Genomic DNA, 26,382 nt, shown 5'->3' with positions numbered 1-26,382 from the left:
TATTAGAGTTTGACAGTCCAACTCGTTCAAATTTTGTGTAACGAAAAAAAAAAATAAAATTTTACAGTCAACTTGTTGTTTAAATGCACCAGTCCGAGTCAAATTTGATCAGATGGTATAACCCCCCATACGCTTTAAAAAGTGTATGAAAAATTTATTGATTTGTATTATTTTAATATTTATACGTTGTTAATCGTTTACTTAATAAGTTTACATGTGTGTATGTGCACTTGTATGTATACGTGTTTGCTGAAGGCTTTCATCCCATCCGTTTCTCATGCTTAGTCGGCACGTGGCTTGACATTATTTTCCAATAACATTTATTTGATCAAATGGAAGGTGGCTGCTTGCTTACCTGCAAGCGTGTCTACATTAGGGTGTTTATAATTTTTTAAATTGATTTTTTTCTTTTTGCAAACGCCATTTGAAGTTTCAGTTTTTGCTTTGCAAATTATTATATTTATTTTTAATGAGTATGATATGGAATATTTTAATATTTTGTATTAAACAAAAATAATGAAAATACGAAAATACTTTTTCGAGTACCCAATACATATATATATATTTGAATGAAATCACATTCTAATAAACAATTTAGCTTTCTTCATAAATCCATTTATATAAAAGTTGTACGGAAGCTAAAGTTATACATCAAATGTTTTGTTTTCATACCGTACAGCATGTCGTATGAGCAACACAGAATTGATAAGGCATTCGTATGATTGCTCCTACAGTTGTAGTTAAACTGCACATAACTTTTAAAGGATTTTTTTTGTTTTTTGGAGAAATCATCAAGGCCTTCTCAAAAGCGCTACATTTTGTATAAGAATATCTTCTCATCAAGCTTTGAAGATACAAAATTAATCTTCGATATGAAAAAATTACGGCACGTTTGTATGACAGTTACATGCTATAGTTATCCGATCTGAATAATTTCTTCGGAAATTGCAGCGTTGCTTTAGGCAAATATCCTTACCGAATTTTGTGAAGATTTCATCAAATGAAAAAGTTTCCCATACAAGCACTTGATTCCGTTCGTTCAGTTTGTATGGCAGCTATTTGCTATAGTTATCCGATATTGGTGGTAGCGACAAATATGCTTGGTCTTGTGGAGGAAAGAATGTGTGCAAAGTTTAAAGTTGATAGCTCTAAAACTATGGGACTAGTTCGCATGTATATTGGTCAATCGAAAAAGTCTTTTCGTATTTCCAATCAAACTTCAACTTATTTTTTTATATTTATACTAATAAATAATAAACAAATATGTAGCATTTTGGTCGACCGCTTTTTGCCATTTCTCCGCTAGAGACATTCCATCATTGTAAAACTCTCTTCAGTGTAAATCGAAATTTCGAAATTGCCAGAACGGAAGCGAGCGAACCATTGTTGTGCTACACGAGCTGGTACAGCATAAGCTGCCTTCGTAAAATTCACAGATTTCATTGGTGGCTTGCGTGGCATTCTTCTCTTTTTATACAAACATTTCAAAATACAGCGAATTTCCTGATTATCTTGATTATTTTCATCCATTATTGAACAGCTGTAACTTTTTTCCGCCTTTCCCGAATTTAATTAATTATTTTTGGTTAGATTCAGCTTAAAATCTCGCCATTCCAACAATATATGGCATGACACAATGTGATTGGTAGCAAAATTACGACAAATTATGAAAAGACTTGTTCGACTACCCAATATATACCCTATTTAAGGTATAAAAATGTCAACCTGGGAAATAATGGACATCCTATTATACTCGTATGCTATAAGTGCGTGGGTGTGTGTTATTTCGTTTCAACATTGTATGTGTAATTGTATTTGTTTGCAGGCGCTTGTAGCTGTTGTCTACTCATGCGTGCTTACAAGGTAAATCCACTTGAACTATTTCGCATTTAACCACTTTGTGTCATCAGCAGAGCACACATGCATTTACATATATGTATGTATGTGCTCATTTGTGTGTGTGTTTGTATGGAGATGAGTTATAAAAACAATAACACAAAGAGTGAAATAAAAATAAAATGACAACGGCAGGATTCAGTCATCGAATGAGCAACTATATTTGTGTGTGTGCGTGTGTGGATAAATTTGTCTCTGCATATATATGTGTGTGTACGTGTTCTTAAGCGCTTGCTGCCGGTGACATGCATTTATTGAAAAAAGTGCGCACACATACACACATACAAATTTGCTAAATGTGAAGGATATTGAAATTTGCATGTGTGTGTGTGCCAGTTGGTGGAATGAGTTCACGCGCACCAACAGCGAGGGAGGACACATTGTTGACAAGACTTTTACAAAAGCAACAAAAAATGTACGCAAAACACAACGACAATTCGCAACATTTTTTGTTGCTTTTGTAAAAGTCTTGTATATATATATATATGTATATATACATATAGATATAGATAGTGCACTCGAACAGACCAGCAGCGGGTCAGCGTGTAAAGTACGCTGCTTGAGTGGCGGTCCAAGTGGTGGGCTGAGTGTGAATGCGACACTACAACTATATTGCACGCGCGTGTATGCATGTGTGTGCGTTCGATTTGAATGGCTCTGGACAGGTGCAATACGCTCATTAGCCAAACATGCTACTTTGGAGACTGCAACAGACAAAAAACGCGCGTATAAATCGCTAATAAGCAGCTGAGTTGGAGCGCCGGAGCCGGGGAAAAGTGTAGCGAAGGCAAGAACAAAATTGCTGTCAGTTGGAAAAGCGGAAAAAACAAAGCCACTATACACATGCATACTTACATAAGTATGTGTGTGCATGTGTGCCGGGCTGTGGTCGCTGTTGCGGTACAAATGTATTCTGCTGCATCAGGGCACATTTGGGTCGCCGAGCAGGCAGGCAGCCAGCCACTGAGGCGGCCAATCCAGCAGCCAAGCCGCCGCACAAGCACAAATTTGTGTAGGGAAAATGAGTGCAGTGCGGGTCTCAACCGAAATGAGACATATATACATATATGCTGCGTACTTTTGTGGGTGTTTATGTGCTGAGTGGCACTCAGTGAGGCAGAAAATCGCAAACTTTATACCCGCCCATGTATGTGTGCTTCCAAAATTAGCCACAAAAAGTGCATGAGAAAATGTTGAAAAAGTTGAAAAAGTTGCGCAGTTTAAAGGGCAATTAAAGTTGTTGTTATTGTGGCAAAATCTTGAAGAAAAACTAGCAATAAAAATCCAACGGCTGTCGTGAGGAAAAGGCTAAACACAAGCGCAAAAAGTTGGGCTCAATCACATAGCTGTATTGCCTGTGATCCATAATAAAAATGCAAATAGAATTGTGTGCTGTGTGGGCGGCACAGTCGAGTCGAAGACGGCTGTATTTGCGGAAGAAAGTGGCAGTTAACCTCAAAATTAGTTATTCTTATATGAAAATATAAACAATTCTTTAAAAGTGTATAATGATTGTTCACCCACAATTAGAACAGTAGAAGGATGGGTTGCTGAATTTAAATGGGTCGTGCAAGCCTTGAAGACGACCCACGTGAAGCACGTCCAAAAAGCGCATCAACAGCAGAAATCATAGCCAAAATACCAGTTATGATTTTGGAAGATCGTCGATTGACTACACATAACGGCTGTTGAAGAGTATTTTACAGATCTTGCGTATTAATGTTCAGGGAGATTATACTGCATAATAAAATTGTGTTTTTCTTTTCAAACGGCAAAAAGTACAGAATTGGTATTAAAACATTTAAACAAAAAAAAATTTTTTTGCATAATAACCTCCAAGTTGCAAAGTAATACCCAAAAATAAAATATATCCATTTCGTTTTCTTCGATTTATGGCTTGAAGCAAGTTTGGTAACTTTGAACTTTTTGCGTCTTCGCCAACACCGCACGTGCACAGCTTTCACTCTCCAAGGTGAACTTTCACTGGCCGTTCTGCTTAAGCGCCGCACACTTTTTTGCTTATTACAACCATTTGTTCAGGACAAAAATAGCAAAAAACAACAACACGAAAAGTCTGCATAATTTATGCGCGAACCGCTAACCTCTCAGCCCCGCCCTGTCGCGTTCGTACGGCCGTCATGTGGTGTAATTAAATGATGCCGAATTCAGTGAATTCATTAAGCGCCGCCGCTGCCGCTGCCGCTGCTGCGCTACTTAGGCTCGCGCGCCTTAAAGCATGCTACGGCATTTAGAAAAACCGAGACTAAAGCGCAAGCACAGCCATTATCCTTGCTACCGCGGCAGCCAGTGCAACGGCTGGCAAGCACTAAGCTCAGGCCAAAATCGAAAAAAAAAACCAAGTAGAATGACACGACGAAATGACAAGCGAAGTGCAGAAAAAATTTAATGTGCTTGAAAAAGCTGAAGTTTAGCAAATATGGCGTCGCCTTAGGTTTCCTCATCGTCAGTATGCGGCTATGCATGTGAGGCATGTACCTCAATCGTGCACATTCTGTCATGGCTCGTTACACACACACACACACACCCATGTGCTGGCTTGTTGCAGCTCCATTGTGGCTGCTTAATCTATTGCTCTGCTTATTTTGCTCTTCCACTTGATTATTCCGGCGCTGCCGTTAACTTTCATCGTTTATCTCTTATCTCGTTTTCTTTTCAGTTCGCTTTTTTCCGTTACTTCTTCATTTGGTCAATCCGGCCCTACATGCATGGGGAGTGCCTCTTTTCACCAATCACCGCTAAGCTCCCCTCCTTACCTGCCGCTCTTTATTTCCCAATTGACTGACTCCTTAGTAACTTATTTCCCTTGCTGGTCGCCATCGTCTGACCGCTTTTCTATTCCTTCCATTCATTGCATGCTCCACCATTAAACGGATTCCCAGCCACTTCAGCCAACTCGCCAACTACTCTATTCAGTTTTTAGGGTCCCATTTGCTCAACTACTTGCCTTCGCTGCTCATTCAGTTCCCTTGCCTCTCTCGTCACCGTCCTGCTTTCGGTTGTTATTCATGGCACTGGTCGACTCCGCTCCTTAGCTATGCAGCCATATGTGGCCGTAACATTTAAGCATTTGCTGTATGTGGCTCTGTCTATTTAAGTGCTATTGTATCTTCAAAGCCTGCTCACCACATTTCATTCCAGTAATATACCAAAATCGAAACAAATTTATTATTAATATAGAAGAATACAATTAATAATCGGTCTTGGTTGATGATAGTTTGAAAAGAAGGTACGTGAGCATAGGCTCTCGGGTGGAAACCAAATTAAGCGTTTTTCCTGCAAATCAGTGGATTTGGTAAATAAACTGGTTCTTTCCGCTCCAGCTGTCTAATGTCTCTTAAGTCTCATCCGGCTGAAGGCTACACATTCGCATAAATTATGTTCCAGCGTCTCTTCACTTTTCCATTTTGCTGAAGTTATCCCGGCTGTGGAAGTAGAGCTTTTTTGGCCTCTCTATAAACACTACCCCAAAGTAACTGTCCTGCTTAGCTTGTGTTCCAAGATATGAGGCATACCTCTCGGATCCACTGCTACAAACAACCCTGGAAAGAGCTGAATGGCCCGGGAGAGCTTATAGGAAATTTCAAAGTTTTGATGCATCCACCATTCAGCTATGACCTTGCACCAACGACTTACCATTTGTTTCGGTCAAATCAGTCCTTAATGGAGTAAAGTTACCTTCAAGAGAAGCCTGTGAAAATTACTCGTCGCAGTTTTTCGCTGAGAAACCAGAAAAGTTTTACACTGATGGAATAATGTCTCCAGCGGAAAAGTGGCAAAAAGTTGTCGACCAAAGTGGTACATGTTTGGTTCATTAAAGTTCATTATAAATATAAAAACAATAAGTTGAAGTTTGATTAGAAATGCGAAAATACTTTTTCGACTACCCAATATTTTTATTTGAATTAATTTTTTACACATTATTATTTATTTCTGTTTCCTTTCTCTTAAACGATTTTTCATTTTATTTAAGTTTAACTCAAATAAATAGTAAATAATTGATTTCCGTTGAGCTATTACGCGCTTGCTACTCTTTTATAGCGATTTTCCGGTGAAAAAAAATTGAGGAAGTAAAGTAAACAATTAATTTTTCAATTAAAGGCAAATATATACCGTTAAATATGCCGTTTTTTAATAGTGAATTAAATATTTCATTACTTTTGCATTACCAAGGGTATATTGTCGTGTGTCCCCCAGCAGCACAGAGTACTGTGTTACATAAGTGGCAGGCGGGGGAGGGCGGCCGTCAAATCGAAATTGAAGTGTGCAAAAATCAAAACAAAAACGGAAAAATGGAAAGATGTGAGCATAATAAAAACCAATTTCAATGAAAAACACTTAAAAACAGACAATCATTGAGTGCACAGCAGCAACAACAAATTGTTGTACAAACAAATTTGCATGCGCGGCGCGGCAATCAATTGCCTATCAACAGCAGCCGCGGCGCGACCGACAACGCAGCGCGCACGGGGCTGGGTCCCAATGCGACCACGCAGCTGCGACTCGAGACCTCTCCTCTTGGCTGCATTGTTGTTGCTATTGAATGGCTGCTGTCAGGCGCAGCGACATCTAGTGGCAGCTTATAAGGCAATTAAATGCGGAGCTGCAGCGAGGGAGACGGAACTGAGAATACAAGAATAAAAATATGAAAAAAAAAATCAATAAATATCAAAACAAAATAATTTAAAACAAAAACATACTAAAATAAGCTTCAGCGGAAATAAAAACTAAAGCCACAAAGCATATAGTAAAATAAAAATAAGGAATAAATTACAAAAGTAAATGATACAAAAATACAACCATGTACACGAGTGTAAATCACAAATCATAAAATTTATGCGCGCAACTATTGAAATTTATGGAGCCGTCAGCATGTTTTTTGTTTTTTTTTTTAATAAATGCGAAAAATAAACTAAAAATGAGACAAAGTGCCGGAAAAAATTTAAAAAATCTTGCTGACATACTTTTAGGCGCACAAACACGATAGCTAGGTTTGTGAATATTCCATTAATGCAATTGACAGCTGCTGACGTGTGATTTTTTGCACCGAAGATGAAATATTTATGTGATATGACGCAGCGAGAGCGAAAAGGAATGGGCGGCGGCAGCAATAATTGACTAGATAATAAAATTTTATAAAAAAAAGTTATAAAAAATAGGGAGTGCGCCTACTTTGGACAAAACCCGGATGGTGTGCAGAGTAAATAAACGAAAATCAAGTGATTGATTCGAGTAGCATTGTTAAAAAAATTATCCAAAATATTAAAAAAAGAAAATATTATTGCTTATATTTATTTAAGTCGGAGTGCTGATAATTTGCATGAAGTAATGACTTATTTCCGTGTAAAAATAGCGGAAAAGCAGCTAACGAAAACGAATAAATATTGTAAGCGCTGCCTGTATGCATATGTGAAATCACCAGCAAATAATAATTAACAAGAAAAATGGTATACAATTTTAGTTTTGTGCATAATAATTGATATTCGAACGATTTTGACAGCCAACGAGGCATATTGTCAGTAAAATCGACTTGTTCGCCTGCACCAACAGCTTGTAGTACAGGCAGGCTACAATTCAAATTCAATGCAACACCGAAAACTGAGCGTTCTATCAGGCGTGTTCAGTACGCCACTGCTAAGAAAAGAGCAAAACACAGCCAAGTCAGCGGTCGGAAGAGAATTTTCTAAGAGATTATGTAGAATAGTAAATGAATTAAATATTTTCATTTGAGGCTTAGATAACTAAAAATACCGAACCGAACGCTGGAAACCAGGGAAAATATCGACTTTTCATATACACGTGAACTAAGCTCTCAATTTTTAAGTTATCGATCTGAAATTTTGCACACAACTTTTACTTCCCAAAAAGCTGCTCACTTGTCGGAATCGCTGAAATCGAAGCACTATTGCATATATCTGTCATACAAACTGAGTGATCGAAATGAAGTGCTTGTATGGAAAACTTTTGTATTTGGGGAGATATCGTTAGGAAATTTTGCACGAATATTTGCCAAAGGCAGCGATGTAATCTCCTAAGAAACGGTTAAGGTCGGATAACTATAGCATATAGCTGCCATACAAACTGACCAATCAAAATAAAGTGCTTGCAAGGAGCTCTTCACATTTAATTAATTAATTTATTTATTTGTAGGATATTAAATCGAACTTAGCGGTACCTTTTGTATTAATCATAAAGCAGAAATTTTCCACACTACGACATATACGTACATAGCTATTCCTTATATATGTATGTAAATATGTTGCAGTTGGTGTTGTGCAGAAGAAACTGTTGCATATTTTTTAGCGCATTAATTACAGTTATATATTTTTAATCTTGCATGTTTCATGTGAATACTTTCGCGCTTAAAGAAATATTCATTATTAGTTGGCGTCATTTTAATTGCTGCATATGTTTGCCGATGCTCATAACCTCACTTTCCGCCAGTGAATACACACACACACACACTAAAGCATATAGCGCGTGTGTTTCAACTGTTTTCAATTAAATTCTTTTTATTCCGCTTTTTTACTCAATAAAAATTACATTTATTGCTTTACAATTTCATTGCGCACACGCACACGCACACATACAGGCGCACGCTGTTATTTGCATGCTGTAACATGGTTGCATATACGTATACAAACATGTGTGTGTGTGTATGTCGCCGTCGAGCGTAGGAAATGCATTTTGTATTTCAATTGCAGTGTTGTTGTTGTTGTTGTTGTTGTTGCGTTCAATTTTGCTGTTGGCCTTCCAATTATTATTACATTTTCATTGCAATGTTGTTTTTTCGATGAAATAATGCATTTGCGTCGCCGCTTGTGTGTGTGTGTGTGTGGGTGTGTGTGCGCATGTATTTGTGTGTTGTAATGAGGACGAAATGTCAAAGGAAATTGGTTTGTGCAAGCATGCAAACGGGAGCGTTGTAGCTGCAACGACCAGAGGGGGAAACAATAGCAACAGTTGTGTGAGGTGCAGCAGGGCTGCCTCCTTCTTTTAGATATACATATGTACATTACTATTTTTGTACACATGTGAGCTATGATAAACTTTAATTTATTTATTGTTGTGCAACGAAAATTACAAAGAGAAAAAATTAATTTTTTTTTTGAAGCTGGCAACCCTAAAATAGATGAGTTAACTATGAAATGTAGAAATCTTTAAACCTTCCGCCAAAATTAATTTTTGTTTAGAAGTTTTCAGGCAAACGCAATCAATTGAGCTACAATTTGGCAACCCTATAATTATTCAAACCCACAAAGTTTAACAAAGAACTGCTTAGAAAAAATTCTCTCATTTTAGATTTTGGCAAACTTACAACTTGGCAACTCTATAATTATTTTGCACCATAAAAACTTCAAAATTACAAAAGAAATCTTTAAAATAATTTCGCAGCATTTCAAAGTCGGGTAATTCAACTTAGCCTTTGCAATTTGGTAACCCTATAAAAATTTTCAAATTACAAAAGAAAAAATTGAAAACAATTCGCATCATTTAGTGATAGACATTAAAATTTTTCTAACAAAAGTTTCAAAAAACACAAAAATTAAAAAAAAAAATCAAAATTAAAAAAATTACAACATGGCAACCCTGTCATTAATTTGCTTTATAAAAGCTTCAAAATTACCAAATAATTAGTAAAATTTATTTTTGATTTTAGTAAAAAAAAAATTTTTACCTGGAATTTGGCAACCCTATGGATATTATGCTCAGACTCGCTTCACTAACAAACTTCGAGTTTAACAAACGATTTCCCAATATCCAAAGTTTTAGTTACACAATCAATAAAAAATAAAATTTTGCAATTTGGCAACTCTTAAATAAACATGCTTAGACTCATGTACGAAAAACATGCAAGTTTTTATTAAAACTATTTTTTTAAGTTTTTTCTATAATTTATAGTTTTAGTATAAAGTAAAATTAAGTTTTGTTTTAATTTTACAGTTCGGCAACCCTACTGCATTCGCAGTCGCACATAAGTTGCGTAAGATTTAATTTTTTTAATCTCTAAAAGTTTTACTGCCGAAGTGTAGTCAAAAATCAGTTTCTGAAGTTGGCAACCCTGTTCGTAACTCGTATATTTTTTACAAAGTGAATTTTAAATGAAATAAGATGCGCTTAGTAGAACATTAAACTTTTTATAGAAACGCTTTCCGCTACATGGCAACCCTATCGAGGAATTTCGCTTTAAATTAATCAAATTTCGTTCAGAATTGAAAACGTTATATAATTTTCAATTATTAATTTTTAAACGCTTTTCGTATTTCTTATTAATTAATTTATTAATTTTTGTTTCTTTGCAGAATTCGGTTGGAGGCGCCCTCTGCACACTACACACCCACACACCTACACATTCGCAAGCAAGGATGAAGGGCAGCCTCCGCCCTGTGAGGGAAGGCCAAAAGCAATGGAATCGAGTGGCCGGCGGCGGCGCACACGAACACCACGTGCTTCTACAACAACAACGACAGCGACAACAACAACAAAATCAAGCGTGTTTATCAGTCCATTATTAAAAGAAGGAAGGTTCGTGGGTGCCTAGGGCCGTGAGGACGGTGGCTGGCTTTAAAGTGTTCAGCGGAGGCGCCGCTTGTCTGCTTTCTTGCCTTCAAATTCAAAATTCGAAATTTTACTTTTGTTTTTAAATTCTTTTTTGGTCTGGAGCATTGCAGAAACACGCCTGTTTACTCCTCCGCCGCCCACCAGCAGAACCAATTGGAAATGTGCTTCTACTCCGTATACAGTGCGCTCCAAAAGTGGAGCAGCTTTGCATGTGGTTGTACGTGTTTTTGTTGTTGTGTTGGCGTAAATTGCCATTAATAAATATAGAGCATGCGGGGCCCGCTTTGGCTGCCGGGGTCTGTTGACCGTTTTACGACACCTTTTTCAGCGCACCGGAAGTTGTGTGTTGCAGCCAAGCAAGGGACTTCCTGCCTCAGCCATTTTCGCTGAACTGCTCATTGCTCATTGCGCCTTTCTGCGTCACCCACTCGCTCGCTGTAACTTTGGTTGTTGCTATTGTTGTTTTTTATTTTATTTATTTTACAGGTGACGCCGAATTTGGGTCACTCACGCACGCCTTTGACGACTGCTCGCTAGAAAGTGGGCGGCGTCTGTGTGTCTCAGACGACACAATTATCTCCGCCGCTTTGCGAGGCCTCACTTCCTTTTTGTAAACACTATTTGGCTAAATGCGAAATCAATTATGAAAGCGGAAGTCATTAACGGAAGAATCGACGAAGCTTACAACAACGCCCAGTATTCATTTATGATTTCATATCGAGCGAGAACAACATTAACGACTATTATCAAACACTGCACAAAAACTCATTCGAACCAACGAAAATGCATAATTTTTGAGCTCAAACTGAAGTATTGGCAAATCTCTAAAGAAAATAATGCTATTTTATTTAAGAAAAACTGCTAATCCACTCGACACAATGTTTAATCCATAAGACCAATCAAGTAAAACACATAAATAATAAACACAATGATTTTGATGAAAAAAACTTGTTTTATTGAAAAACTTAAACACTGATTCGAAGCGTTGTAGGTCAGAGTAGGTATAAACTCCATTTTATTGAACTAATTTTAAAAAAATTAAGTATTTTTCGCAAAATTTCCTCAAAAAACCGGCGATTAGCAACACTTTTTTAATTCTCTAAGATTGTGGGTTACGCCAAATGTAAATTTTCTTAAATAGGATTGTAGCGCATGAGATTCTGCAAATTTCTGCATTTTTAGATTTTCGCTACGACCTCTAGTTTAAAAGTTATAAGCGTTTTTCTATTCGGCGGTTGCTTGCTTCATGCTCCTGGTCGCCTGGTAGAAATCCAGGATTTTTGTGCCAAATTAAAATGCAATTTTTCTGCAGCCGACAGCGGCGTCGGCAGCGGAGGCACCCACGTACTTGCCGGCTTCCGTTGCATACGCAAAGGGGCTGACATTGACAAACGGAAGCGGGCAGCCGGCGGGCAGGAAGTGTGCCCAGACCGGAAACCGGAAGTACAAAATAACGGTACCTGACTTCCGGTTTAGCGATTGAACCGGAAGTTGTAACCCGGAAACGGATGTTAGGAACCGGAAGTGCCACTCGGAAACCGGAAATACAAATTAACGGTACTGCACTTCCGGTTTTATGATTTTCCGGAAGTGAAAATCCGGAAGTGGGAGTTGGAAAACAGGAAGTGGGGACAGACGGCTTGTTTCCGGTTATAAAGTTCCGTTTCCGGTTGACAACTTCCGGTACCATCGCTAAACCGGAAGTCAGGTACCGTTATTTTTCGTTTCCGGTTCCGCCCTATGTCTAATATCCGGTCCCACACACATCCTGTTTCTCCGCTTCCGCTGGTCCATTTTTGCGCCTTTGCGTATGCAACGGCAACCGGCAAATTCTTGGGTGCCTCCGCTGCCGACGCCGCTGTCGGCTGCAGAAAAATTGCATTTTAATTTGGCACAAAAATCCTGGATTTCTACCAGGCGACCAGGAGCATGAAGCAAGCAACCGCCGAATAGAAAAACGCTTATAACTTTTAAACTAGAGGTCGTAGCAAAAATCTAAAAATGCAGAAATTTGCAGAATCGCATGCGCTACAATCCTATTTAAGAAAATTTACATTTGGACCAACCCACAATTTTAGAGAATTAAAAATGTGTTGCAAATCGCCGGTTTTTGAAGAAATTAGGCTCAAAACGACACTTTCACTTAAGTGAGCGCTTCGAAATAGGGTGGGTGGGCATTTATGAGGCTTTGTTTACTTACTGTGATTCCAAAATTTTACAAATTCGAATAGTTTTGCCATTAATTTTCGCTTTCAAGCAGGCACTTTAAATGCCAACTTACCCGAAAACTGCAGCACTGAGTCTAAAAAATAGATTCAGTGATATGTAGTTCTGCAGAAAATCTACAGCCTTAGGCAGCTTGCCATGGAATTGTAGGCTTTTTGTGGCTAACTAATGATTGAAAATGACTTTTTAATGGCAGAAGAGCTTGTGAGCTTGTGGATTCTTTTTAAGGGGTGTCATGGCTACAGAATAAAGGCTGGTTAGTCAGCTATCATTTGCATAAACGCCTGAGCGTGTGTGCGTATGTGTATGTGTGTGTGACCGTAGGAAATAATGTGAAAAATAACATTTCAAAGGCGAGCTCGTCATTGACAAGCCCCACACATGGGTGCAGCTATGCATGTGCCTTTGTGTGTGTGCTTGCCCCGAGGCTTTGCGAGTCATGCAGCAAATGCAAGGCATCATTACACTTGTGTGGAGCGCCTTGATGGCATATCCGGTGACACAGACCAGATCAGCAACTATATATATGAGTATAGTATTAAAAATACAACAAAAACAGCAGGCATGTCATGTAACCAGGTCCAAGGGGTATTAGGCAGAACATGTGAACTCATTCGCTTGGGCTCAAGTCTATGGGTCGCCGGAGGGCAACATTATTATCCAGCGTTTGCTGTCTGTTGTACTTGCTGTTGTTTTTGTTTGCCCACTTGGCGGAGTTTAAGGGTAAGGGGCACCGCGGCTAGTGCAGGGGACAGAATGTCAAGCTTGGCGCGCTTTGAATTGGCATTAAAAAATATAACTTTTTCATTTGTTGAAGTTGAAGAGGAAAACGTCGACTTTATTTGCTTGAAATGCCATTCAACTTAAAACAGCGTCGAAATGTGTACTTTTTGTCAAGTGTTTTTATTAATTTTTGTGAAAACAACTTCGAAACAATAAAGCTTAATATAATTTAGTTTTTTTTTTTTTCTTTTTTACTGTGGTACACATATTTTCCAGCTCGCTTCTAGTCAGTGCGGGAACTTACTCTCGAGAGTGGCAATGACGTTGTCAGAGAAGATTAAGTGTGTAAACTACCAGATATATATTGGGTAGCCGAAAAAGTCTTTTCGTATTTCTAATCGAATTTCATTTTTATTTTTCATATTTATACTAATAAATAAACAAACAAATATGTAATATACGAAAGGACTTTTTCGACTACCCAATATATAAGAAAAGGTTTTACTTTTGCTCTCAGAAGCCCTAACACGTTCGCTCTCGCTCTCTTCTTCAAAAGAAACGTTGCGCGGTGCATTCCTTGACTCGTGCTCAGCTCAGCGCTCAATGCGCCTCTTCCACGGCTGACGCACATCCTGGCTTGCCAATAGCTTCCTGGCATTATTGCTCACGTCCTCTGCCACATCCTTCCTCACAGCAGCTGCTGCCGCACATCCTCATTTCAATGCCTCAATATTTCAATGTTTCCTGCGCCGCTGAGGTCACTTCGGCATTTGGCATTTGGCATTTGCGAAATATTTGCATGCAAAAAGAGAACAAAAGCGAAAGGAAGAGAAAAAAATTAAAAGAAATAAAACAATAACAACAACATAAAATTATATTGCAACAATAAAAATAATAACAATAAGAGAGAAGGGCAAATAAATAAAGCCGTCAAAGCGAACTGTGAAATTGTGCAAAATAAATGCGGCGAAAGCGGCGCAGAATACTTGAGCACGTAATGACATTGAAACACGCGCACACACACACGCACAGGCACAGGTGGCTATTTATAGCAGCAGCCGCGCGCACAAAGGTGCATTCAAGAGCGCAAATAACACACTTGTATTTATATAATTTTCATAATTCTTTCCTTCCAGCGAACGAGTGCAGTTGCGCATAAAGCTCGCTTTGTTGTTTCCTCTCTTCGGTGAGGCAGGCATGTTTTGCGCTGTATATTTGGTGACTGCCGAAGTAAAGTGATCCACTACGAACACATATGCACACGCAACCTAACCGAAAGCTGCCGAAATGCGATTGAGATTAGTTAAGGAACTAGTTCAGAACTGCTCCGAAATGCGTCACAGGAGTCTAGGAGTCCAAAATCGACTGCAGTGAAATCAGTGATGAAACCTTGAAATATTAAGGCTCAAAAGCTGCTTTTGACAACAACAAACATACCTAAAATTCATAATTTTACTTTCTAACTCCGAAGCAGCATAAACAGTTATGGCAAGTAGGTTCCACTCTTGACTATCATGACTGATCTATATGAGAAGCCACATTCCAGAGACTCAGTCGGGTTTAAGTAACTAGAACGGACCGGGTCCGGTTAATGCCAACTCGGTCAGTTTACTGTCATGCTTTTTTACCGCTACAACACTGTTCTACGCAATGTCTTTGGAGCCGTCCGACGTACAAATGTATCCGCTAACAAGAGGCCAGCACCTTCGATTCGACACTCAAGGCTCGACAACTGAAGCAAGGATACCAAAGCACCCAAGGGAAGAAACAAGTTCATAGGAACCTGTCTGCCCTTGGCATGTACAGTAGTGTGAAATCGCAAAGGATAGAAGTTTTGCGTTCTCGGCCATATCCGAAATATATCGCAGTTGGTCAGAGTATATCAGAGATCTCTCTCAAATAAGTTCGACGAACTTACTGATAAACTTGTTGAGAATTCTTTCTTAGAAGGCTCGTGAGTATTAGTATTGGTTAGCTTCACAAAAACCCCCGAATGTTTACGAAATTTAAATAATCTGAAGGTGGAGACAATTTCACGCGACGAGTTTTCAATTCGGAAGTACATAAGTGAACCTTCAGGCTCATGAATTGCTTTTAGAGAGCCGAAGGGTGTTAGAATAGAACTCTTTTTATATAAGTATCTTAAAACTTATGCATTCGCCAATCCAAATTTGGAACCAACGTAAGCTGCCATCCACTGAATGCCCAGTCAGTGTTGCCATTTTACCTTCAGTCGTAGGCACCTTGAGTAATAAATAACGACTGGTTGTATGATTTCTTAATTGCTTTGCTTGCTGGCGGCCAGCAGTCACTTATACTCACGCAAAGAGCAGAACCACACACACACACACACACTCAGGCATACAAACTAAATATGTGTGTGTGTGTGTGGCCACTCATGAACTTCGCTAAGCAAACACGCTTGTGTTCAAGTGCAAGTCCGCCGAGCGCACTGACATTGAACTCCGTTATATTGTTGTTGCAGTTTACTCTGGCTCACAAGCATTTACTTTTTGCTATTTTTCACAAAAATATTTGTGTTAAAATAACATTTTCGCATGAATAATTCTTGAAGAGATTTTATTCTCCTTTTTGCGTGTTTCAATTTAGTTTTAGTCAAGCTGTGGAACGACGCAAGCATACCCTGAGTGAACTATATTAATGTTTAGTTTTATTTTTAGCTTAAAATCATGTAGGAAACATATGAAAGTGTTGGAATATTCTTTTAAGAACCTGCTGAAGGACTCACTCTTTGCATGCCTTTTATAATATTAAATTACCTAACCAAGATTTTGGGCAAGTCTATAAAGTATATCGAAAATAATGATTTCATGATTGAACCAATCCTACTTTCAAAGTAGGCGCCTTTTATAGCCTTGAGAGCCGAGGGCATGCTGTTTGGATCCCCTTTCATCGGCCTTTTCAGGCAAGGAAACAAAAAAGTCCGGGGGTAGGCGGTTGCGGAAGCGTTGGGATGCCGGCCTTGGAAAGGTACATAGCTGTTTACAAGAAAGGTGGGCTGAGCCGGGCGATATCTTGACGGACACGGTTGACCCTTCGCTTGTGTCTCGTGAGCACTTCTCCGTAAAACTTGCCATTGACGGTTTATCCAGAAGGAACAAATTCATGGCGGACAATGCCTTTGATGCCAAAAAAGATAATGAGTATCATTTTCACTTCGGATTTGCTCATTCTTCCCTTTTTGGGCAAGCAGACGTTGGCATGTCCCACTCCAGTCGCTCGTTCGTTGGCTAGGAACGCCCTCAGTCCTACTACTTTACGGACAAATCCTGTACATGTGAACGGCCAGAAACACAATCAAGCTGTAGGAATTTTGTAAAAACGGGACGCCATCGTTTGTTATACCCTGAAGACCCGATTGAGTCATGTGAACTGGTCCATTACTTAAAGTTGTCGTACAAACTGGTCGATCAAAAGCAAGATGAAGATCTTATTTATCCCTTTATGCTGTAAGAGTGCTCCCGTGAGCAACCGAGGTTAACACATTTTTTATGTTTTCAGTTGGGGTCGGCAAATATGGCAACCCTCTTTCTCCGACACCCTCAACTGTCTAAGCTGTTAATAATAAGTTGCAAATACCAATCGGAGAATTCCGAGAAATAAAGAAGTATTTCCATAGCAAATTCAGTATGTTCCACGTTATTCATTCAATATATACACATACATATATGTGTTGTTGTGATTGTTGTTAATTTGTCGACCTGCTGCGCATAAATTTAGCACAATTGCGACTCGCAGCTCATAGAATTCGCCGCACACAAACACAGCGCTCTTCATACGGCGCGCTCATTCTTTGCACTTGTGTATTATGTTTGTGTGTTTGTGTGTGTGTGTCTGGCAAAATAAATATGGAACGATTCAGCGATAATTGAATGAGTGTATAAAAATAATCTCGGAAACATAAATTTTGATTTATTGCGACACTGCGAAAGACTGGCACAAGCGATGAATCAATTGTGTGCGCATAAAAGCGCTTACAAGGGACCGGGGGAGGTGCGAATACGGCATGCTTGGAGTTGAAAATAAAACGGTTTTGTAATAGGGGAGCACAACTGCTGTGATACAAGCGATTTTAATACCAGTTTTGTGTAGAAATTCTGCAAAATTTGAAAACATGAGACAAGAATGAGATCTAGACCGCATCGATCGCTTCAAACGACTTCCAGTCTTCATCCTTACCGCTACGCTCTAACGGTGGACTACCGACACGGTGGGCCACTCTTCAGAGTGAGTGCCATAGGGCCATCGAAAGTTTCAGCAGGGCAATCCTTCCATGTTTAGAGCTCCTTTGAGCACCTATATTAAGTAAGCATAAAATACAGCGCTTAAGATCTTAGTAGAGCAAAAATTTGGGCATACACAGTTTATTACTAGATATTTCTTCGACTTCGAATATTTGCACAAAAAGATTACAAACCCCAGTTTTGGGTCTTAAACGAACTGAGATAGAACCTTCCCAACAGAGTGAGTTGAGCGTAGTCGTGATTTGCCATTCAAGGAAAAACTGAATCGCCTTCTTCTAGCAACGGCTTCTGTGCTTTTTGTGACAACTGCTATATTAAGCCTTAATCGAGATCACAAAAACTTAATATTCAAGAGCTAAAGTTCGCTGCCTAGGATTCCACGACATCGACTCAAGCTCGTATGCTCTGTTGTTATGGCACAAATGCCTTTATTTTACATTGGTAAAGTTTCTAGAAATGCGACCTCATTTTCGAAGTTCATGAATATTCGAAAGTCCCGCTAAACACCTCGGCAAAATAAATAGCTTTTGCTTTTGTCTTATTTTTGTACTGAAAAATTCGAACGAGTTGTTATTGCTGCGTAGCAAAGATTAAAGGTGAAGGCAGTTTGTGGGCTTGCGAAGCTAAACGACTACGTCGCACTACGGCGATAATCCAAAATGGACAATAATGCGTAAATATGTTAGTATGTATGAGCGTGAATATACCTAGAACAGGCTGTGGTGTGAACAATGAGTTTTCATTCATAGAAAATGCTCAACAAACGGGCGAACTGTAACCTATGCGCAGAGCCGCAGCCGGACTGCAAACCAGGCGAGCAAAAGTAAAAATAAAATACAATGAAATAAATATTATTGCAGCCAAATAGGAAATACTAATTTACATATATTTATACATTCCATACATATATACAAACATGTATATATATAAACAATATTTACAGCAGCGAATGCGCACGAGTGGAGCATCAATACATTATCGAAAGCGAAAGAGTGGCATAACGCAATAAAAACGAGAATTTATTGCAAATATTTCTAGAAGAATTCAAAAATAAACATGCAGTACACAAGTATGTGTGTGGAAGAGCGACGCAACGCAAATTCCAAATCTACAGTATTGATATGGCGTTGGCAAACAAAACGGCACGATAACCTCTGACCCCGGCCGAATCGGCATATGCAACCGTGTATGTGTAAGCGATACGATTGTGCGGCATAAAAGGCAAAATAAATACATGCAAATCAATATAAATGCAAATCAGCGAGACAACGGAGTGAAAGATGAAAATGAAACCGAGCAAAAGCGTAGAAAAACATATAAAAAATAAAAATAATAATAAAAAAGAAAATAAGTTTAATAAAGAAAATATTAAAAAATACAGAAAATAGTATGTGAAATAATACTACAACAACAAGTGCAAGTTCAGCACAAAAGCTGCTGCAAACAATTCCAAATTGATAAGCCGCCGAACGATAGTGTGGGCGAGCGCATGCTAGCAGCACTATCACGCTTAGTTGCAGAGCTACAATTGCTCCCGATAAGCAGCATTTAGTATATGTCAGTTGCGCGCTCTCCTTCCACGCGTTCTTTTTTTCAAGCGCTTCGAGCATGGCTTGAGGCACGTCGGCACTTGCAGGCTCAGCTCAGTTCTCAATTTAGTTTCGACATGTTGTGTTCACGACAAATCGCGTTTTTAAAAAGTTTCTTGCTTTTAACCGGCACCTTGGTGTTGTTGCTGCTGTATAGCAGCACCACTGAGGCATACTCGGGTCTAATAGCGGCCGACCCAGGTGTGTGGAAAATAAATATTGCAAAATGTCAAAGTTCAAGCAGCAAAAAACAAGTCAAAGAAAACTGAAAAAATATATATACATATATACATTTATAATGGAAAATAAAAACAATGCAAAAAGAAATTATTCAAAAATATTTTTCGCAGTGTTTGTGCATAATATATTTTTTAGCAAATTGTTTTCATTGCTCAACCCTTTCTTGTTAGATAACCCGGGCAAATGTATTTATCGCGGCGATGAGCTGAAGCTTGGCGTGAATCTGGGTATAGCGCCGTGTCAGCGCCTCACTTGCAATGAGGACGGCTCAATATTTATTGAGGGGTAAGTTCGCAAGTTTATTGAGCCAATTTTGCTTAAAATTAAGTTCGCGTTACAGCCATTAGTAATTAAGCGGCAGTTAAGAAACAAAAAAAATTAAATAAATTGAAAAACAAAATGTGTTTTAAATAAAATATAAATCTAATAGAAAGAAAAATACTTGAAAAAAAAAATTAGTTGAAAAAAAAATTAATTGAAATAATATAAATAAATTGAAAAAAATTAAAATAAAATAAAATATAAAAAAATTAAAAAAATACAAATTTTTTGAAAAAATAAAAATAATTATTTAAAAAATTGTAAAAAATAAAGAAAAAATCATCACTACAATTCTATGTCTGATTTACATCCCGCTGGAGGTAAGCATGCAAGTTCGTTTAGAAACTATTCAAACGACGAAAACCCTAAAATACCTAGCAATAACACCGGAGGCCCACTTGCAAGTGAAAGGAAATTGCTTATTGACACAAGACAGTCAGTGCTATTAGAGTCGCCTCAGTATACAGCACTGTATTAGAATCCGCAGTGCTAGTGATAAGCGGCGTCATCCCAATAGACTCGCAAAGGAGAGAAGACAACTCTGGCTATGGAAGAAAGACGGAATGGTAATACACATGGCCACAAGACAACAGGCGAGGAAGCAAACTTTTGAACTCTGGCAAGATCTGTAGACAAGGGAGAGCAAAGGAAGATGGACCACCAAACTGTAGAAAACACGCCGAGATAAACTACTACATAACACAGATGCTGTCCGGTCATCCTCATCATATTTCCGAAAACAGGTGTTTTATGGGAAAAACAGAAAGCCCAGACTTCCCGATGCAGCGATGATGCAGCCCATACCTTTTTCTAGTGCCACCGATGGAAAGAAGTACGAGGAACTAAGTACGGAAAATATTTTAGAAAAAATGATAGCTGGCAGCGAAAACTGGGAAATAATTGCCGGGTACGTGGAACATGTTCTATGCTCTAAAAAGAGAGACATGATGCTGGCTACAAAATCGTAGGCATCCCTGGACGCAGGGAGAGTAGAAATTGACCTGTAATGGGTTCATCTTGGAAACCTTGTCCTGAAGTAATGCGAAAGCGGTCTCGGTATAGGGAAAAAAATCCATTATAGAAGGGGGGAGTGTTTTAGTGTTTAGTTAAACCCTCTTTACGACAAAAAAAAAAAAAAAAAAATATATGCTATAGTGGTCCGATCTGAACCATTTTTTCAGAGAAAAATTGTCTCCTCCAAATTTTGTGTAGATATCTCGTCCAATGAAAAAGTTTTCCACGAACACTTCCGGCCAATGAGCAGTTTCGTAGGGAGTATGTGTGTAAAAATTTAGATCGATATCTCAAGAGCTCAGAGACTAGTTCGCGTATATAAAGACTTCTTAACCATTTTGATTCATACAATTTTCTCAAAGTATTTACAATTTTTTGATTATAAGTAATAGTTTGTCTACACATTTTTTTTTTGTTGAATTTTCTCATCTTTTATGACGTCATTGGTACGCTTGAGTCATATACGCAATTTAATGGACTGCCTTTGGCTATGAAGTCATGCTATAAACCCTTAATTGCTGGAATATTTTGCAGAAAATTTTTGAACAGATTTTCTTGGCAAATGAACGGCAATGAGTGTATATTTATAGAGATATACACTTATTTATGTATATGCATGTGTATATGTATATGCACATATGTGCACTAGAAAGTGAGAAAGTGCACTTATCACTAATGAAATTAATTAATTGAGTCAATTAAACACACAGGCGACAGACAACTCGATTATTTATTGCGGCTTTTCCGCTAACTTTAAATTTTTCTTTGCCGCACATAACCACTTAAAAAAATATATGTATATAAATGCGCATTTGCATATAAGTAAATACTTTAGCGCTGCAATAAAGCCGCAGAGCCATTAATCTAATTGTCGTTTCACATTTCTTTGCATTCGTTGCAGTTGCGGCCGGTTACGCATCGAGAACTGCAACAACGGCGAGCGCATACACATGGATAAACCGTTTCCGGAATGCTGCAAGCTGCGCTACAAGTGCAAGAAGCCCGACGGCTCGCCGTACTACATTGAGCGCGATGCCTTCGGCAGCGATCAGCAGAACAAGCTGAAGCGCTGACTGGAGAGCAGCAGCGCGCGCACGAGAGAGAGCGAACGAGAGGGAGAGCAGGAGGGTGTCGATCAATGATCTTTCGGCGTGAGTGGGTGAGACGTGTCGGTGCGCTGAGCGCTTACTAGCGAGATATGCCCTAGGGTTGCGGTTTCGGCTGAACGTTGGAGGTCGTTTGTGCTGATAAGGCTTTCTACGGTTCATTTATGTCGTCTTTCTAAGTTAGTTGTATAGATACTATTTACATAATCTTAGTACGTAAATATTTTTGTTTGGATTTAATGTGTTATTTTGTATTTTTCGCTTAGATTTAGAAATAAACAGAAGTATATTTATTATCAAGAACAAAGTTGGCGAGCATATGGGGGGCAAGTACCACGTAAACAACTGTGCTCATTACTAATCTGTAGTTAGATGTGTTCGAAAAGATCTGAATATACATTAAGTATAGAAGGAAAACCGCATTTGTGACAGTTCTTTGAGGGAGACGCAGTATTGATGTGATAGAAGGATGTTTGATGCTGGATAGGCATCATCACTGAGTGGCAGTTTTTAAAGTTTTTAGAAAAATTTTTGGCACCGCAGCACTTGTTCGCCATCAAAAATAAGTCGCAGTTTCACGTTATTGCTTTTTTCATCTGGATCATGGAGCCGCCAAGTCGAAGTCTGGCGGTTCCTTCTCTGCCCTATATACCGACGAGGGGGCTTAAGGTGGGAAGAAGCCGTTAGAGGGGAGGGGCAGTAATCTTCTATACGGATGGGTCAAAGCTTGGTTGAGGGGCTTACTGTCGGGAGCTCTCTATCAACTCCAGTTTCAGACTTCCTTACTATTGCAGTGCCTTCCAGGCTGAGGTTGCAGCCATTGAGGTAGCAGCAGATTTGCTACTCCGGAGTGCGTTCTCCTCTAGAAAAGTAACCATTCACTCAGATAGCAGAGCAGTGATACTCACTTTGAACTCACTACTTGGAACTCATTTACAGTGCGTTCAGAGTTGGTCGAGTGTCTTTGTGGTAAGACAGGTATGGGTGTCGGGCTATAGCGGAATAACAGGTAATGGGAAAGCATCTGAGCTAGCAAGAAAAGGCACACTAGAATCATTATCGTTAGAATGGGAACGTGTCGGTGGTCCCGCATCCTCTTGTGTTCTACTGATAGAGAGCTGGGCCACTATCGGTACTTGCGCAGGCGCAAAAGCCTTTTGGCGCAAGATTAACCGGATTTAGCGATCTCTTTGCCCTTAGTAAGGTTAGCCTCTCCCTAGTTGTGGGCTTTTAACAGTGCATTGCTTTATTCACGTACATACTTTACGATTGGGAATCTTACCAGACGCCATCTGCCGAAGTTGTTTAGAAGAAGTTGCGGTAGAAACAAGTTAGCACTTCCTTCCTTATTTCTTGACTGTCCCGCGTTTGGGAAGCTTAAGCCCCAGCGGCAGCTCGAATGTATGACAGCGTGCCTTTGTTTATAAAATATTTCGCATTGTAATTATATAATAAGTTAGTTTTGACTAAGAACAACCTGCGGCACCTCAAAGTAACAGCGTACAGAAGACGGCTTATTTATATCCAATGTCAATAAGCAAGCAATTTGTTGCTGTTAATATTGTATATGCAAGTAGCGAGCGTTATGCCTGGATGCTGACCCATGCGCATTCCGGCGCAGCATAAAAGACGAAATTACACGGTGCAGCGAGGCGTATGAGCAACATTGCCGCTTAATTAAATTTATGCAAAATATGAGACAACACAGGAGCGAATCAACGCTGTCATGCAGCAACAGAAAGCCATAACAAATATGGGTGTGTGTGTGTGATTATAGTTTTATGCGCTTCAGCTGCAGTGCCGTGCGCCGCTGTGCGTTTGCCAGCGTAATGAAGCGCATCAAATGAGTTGGCGCATTGTCTTCGCTGATGAGGCCATAAAAGCCTACCTCCGTAGCAAGTGAGGCAATTTCGTTGTGTAATTCAAAAACATTTTTTTTTGTTATTTTTTTAATTGTTGCGCGCGGACTTCTCGGCTATAAACAGTGTCAGCAATGAAGGCTGACAGGCAATAAAACAGGCTGACAGCTAAATGCACGAAGAGTTGGCCAATTATGCGAAGAATAATCGTGGCCAGCACTGAGAGCGGGTGAGCGGAGTGTAAGGAGAGCAAGAAAGTGGGTGCGACTGTATGGACATGGTTGGACGAGTTGTTTGCGGTTGAAGGCAAGTGGAATGCCGAGAATTCGCAAAGAAGTTGTGGTGAGAATTGCGTCAGCCACAAATAATTGCTATCAAGCAGTGCTGAGCTGTGCGGTAAGTAAGAATAAAACCAGGACATGTAGATAGTTCCTGTAACATGCTTATGGAAACGCTACTGCACGGGATACGCGGTAAGAGGCCAACTTTTCGTGGGCGGCATGCAAAATAATACTTCCAGCGTTGAGTGAATTAAAGAAGCCCGCAAAGTTTGCATGTCGCGTGGTAAGGGTAGAAATAGTTTAGCGCTAGGCTGGCCGTAAACAATTCAAAGTAGACTTTCGATGAAGCAAGTTTATTAAAAGTACACGTTGATTGGCATCTTTTAATTGTGAAAGTTGGTAAGATCCGAAAACTTGTGCTGATTCGTTAAGATTAACCAAGGTTGTGGGCAACGTCAATGCTGCGTGAGCTCATCTACGCAGTAATAAAATAACAAAACAATTTCGTAATTTAAAAATACAAAAATGGTGTTCAAATGAGAAATATTGCGTAGCCGAAAAAGTCCTTTCGTATTTTGTCAGTAGCTTTTGTCGTTGCAGTCGTATATTACCAGTGCAACCACGCACATTGTGTCATGGCATATAGTGTTGAAATGGTGACATTCTAAGCTTCATTTAACAAAAAAAAAAAAAAATTGGGGAAAATGAAAAAAAAAACAATTACAGCTGCCCAAAAATGAGTATAAAAAAAATAAGTTGTAGTTTGATAAGAAATTCGAAAAGGCTTTTTCGGCTACTCAGAGGCCGCTTCTTAGTCGATCAAAGCGAAAAACCGCTTAAATGCTCGAAATGCTTGCGAAACAGAAAGAGCCCGACAATGTCAATGCACTTTTCTCCCAAACGCTCTGCTTACGCCCACATATTTTGCTGACTAAATGCACAGTATTTTTAATACTTCATGCAGAGTCAGCATAATTCGTGCAAAAGTTAAATAAATTCAACGTTGAATGTAAGAAAAATGTATGCAAATGTAAAAGAAATGCGCATAAACAACTGCAATTTTTCGTTGATTTTATGCAATAAATTAAATTGCAGCGAAATGTCACGCATACGCCATGGTGGGTCAGCGCACAGACAACTAGCAGACCAAGGCAGGAGGAGAAACGAGATAGCGTGAGAAAAAATATATAAATGAGATGAGAGCACAGAGGAAGAGCTTTGGCAGGGAAGGCAAAGCGAGTGGGATGACGAGCGGGAGAAAAAAAAGGATTTTACGCTGACTGCAGCGCCTGGAAAAAATGTAGTTAAAATTGAGACAAGTGAAGGATGCGAGTGCCAAGTGCGGCCATTAGTGCGACGGGAGGCGGGGGTATGACACAAAAAAAGCTAGATTTAAGGCGGTGGATAAAAAAATCGCTTATAAAAGCTGGCGTGATTGTAAAGAAATGCGGAAAAACATTTTTATTTGTCATAAGATAAATACGAAAGCACAAAGTGGGACAACAACAAGCAAGTATAGTTGAGTTTTGAGACTTTTTGATGCACGCCTGCGTCCACAAACGCTTAATAATATGGCCAACACGCCCGAAGCGCATATGTTATACAAACACATACATCCAGACAAACACACTCGTGAAGCATGGGGAACGCAACGCGAGCAGGCACGTGGAGTTACTCAATATATTAGCACCCTTTTCGCCACCAACGCCGCTATCTGCCACATCTACGCTACATTCCCACTACCAGCACCACTACTGACACACCTTCAAATGTGTGTATATTATATTACAGCCATTAATTTTGGGCGCTGCTGAAGCAAGCAGGCGGAGACAATTTTATATTTGTCCAAAAATTAAATAGGAAAAAAATTAGTAGTTTGGAACTAGTGTTTTAAGGTCTAGTTCGAGAGTAGTTTAATTCAAAATTAGTTTAAAACTAGTAACTTAAGAACCAGTTCGAAAGTAGCTTAAGTCAAAAATTATAAAACGTTTTAGGGTAAAAAGCTTTTCCTCGCTACTTGTTCTTCTTTAAGGCGCTCAGATGCATTACATTATAAACGTTTAATAAAATACTACTTTATAATAAATTTTACCTTCAAGGCTTTCGAATTAATAGTTTAAGAAAATTTTCGAAGCATTTACAGTTTTCGAAACTTCGTCCAAATAGTTTCCGCAATCTCGAAATTTTTTTTTTCTCACAGTAAAAGTTTTCGAAAATTCCTATGCTAACCTCACTTTTTAAATAGCTGAAGTGGATATCTTTAAACTGTCGAAGTAATCCCA

The 26,382-nt window shown here is 39.1% G+C and overlaps 2 protein-coding genes across 9 annotated transcripts in view; one reads left to right on the top strand and one right to left on the bottom strand.

The window, feature by feature from the left end:
- LOC108978433 (beta-amyloid-like protein) overlaps nt 1-26,382 on the bottom strand; it is a 129,351-nt gene that overhangs the window by 11,768 nt on the left and 91,201 nt on the right. The gene's annotated exons all lie outside the window — the stretch shown is intronic.
- Nucleotides 19,263-21,945, top strand: LOC108978435. Its single transcript, XM_018948722.1, has 3 exons — nt 19,263-19,480; nt 19,690-19,804; nt 21,756-21,945. Exons 1-3 carry the CDS (start codon nt 19,357-19,359, stop codon nt 21,925-21,927), a joined length of 411 nt encoding a protein of 136 aa, XP_018804267.1. The 5' UTR covers nt 19,263-19,356; the 3' UTR covers nt 21,928-21,945.

Source organism: Bactrocera latifrons, unplaced genomic scaffold (genome assembly GCF_001853355.1).
Source record: "Bactrocera latifrons isolate USDA-ARS-PBARC rearing strain unplaced genomic scaffold, ASM185335v1 scaffold_121, whole genome shotgun sequence".
Classification (NCBI taxonomy): domain Eukaryota; kingdom Metazoa; phylum Arthropoda; class Insecta; order Diptera; family Tephritidae; genus Bactrocera; species Bactrocera latifrons.
Note: the sequence above shows the minus strand (reverse complement) of the source record. Positions and strands in the feature narration are given on the sequence as shown.

Bases quoted from the DNA above. Each gene is read 5' to 3' on its own strand.
- LOC108978435 (XM_018948722.1), top strand. From the start codon at position 19,357: ATGTTGTGTTCACGACAAATCGCGTTTTTAAAAAGTTTCTTGCTTTTA. The intron at 19,481-19,689 runs GTGTGTGGAAAA...CTTTCTTGTTAG, and splicing joins TCTAATAGCGGCCGACCCAG to ATAACCCGGGCAAATGTATT. The intron at 19,805-21,755 runs GTAAGTTCGCAA...CATTCGTTGCAG, and splicing joins GGCTCAATATTTATTGAGGG to TTGCGGCCGGTTACGCATCG.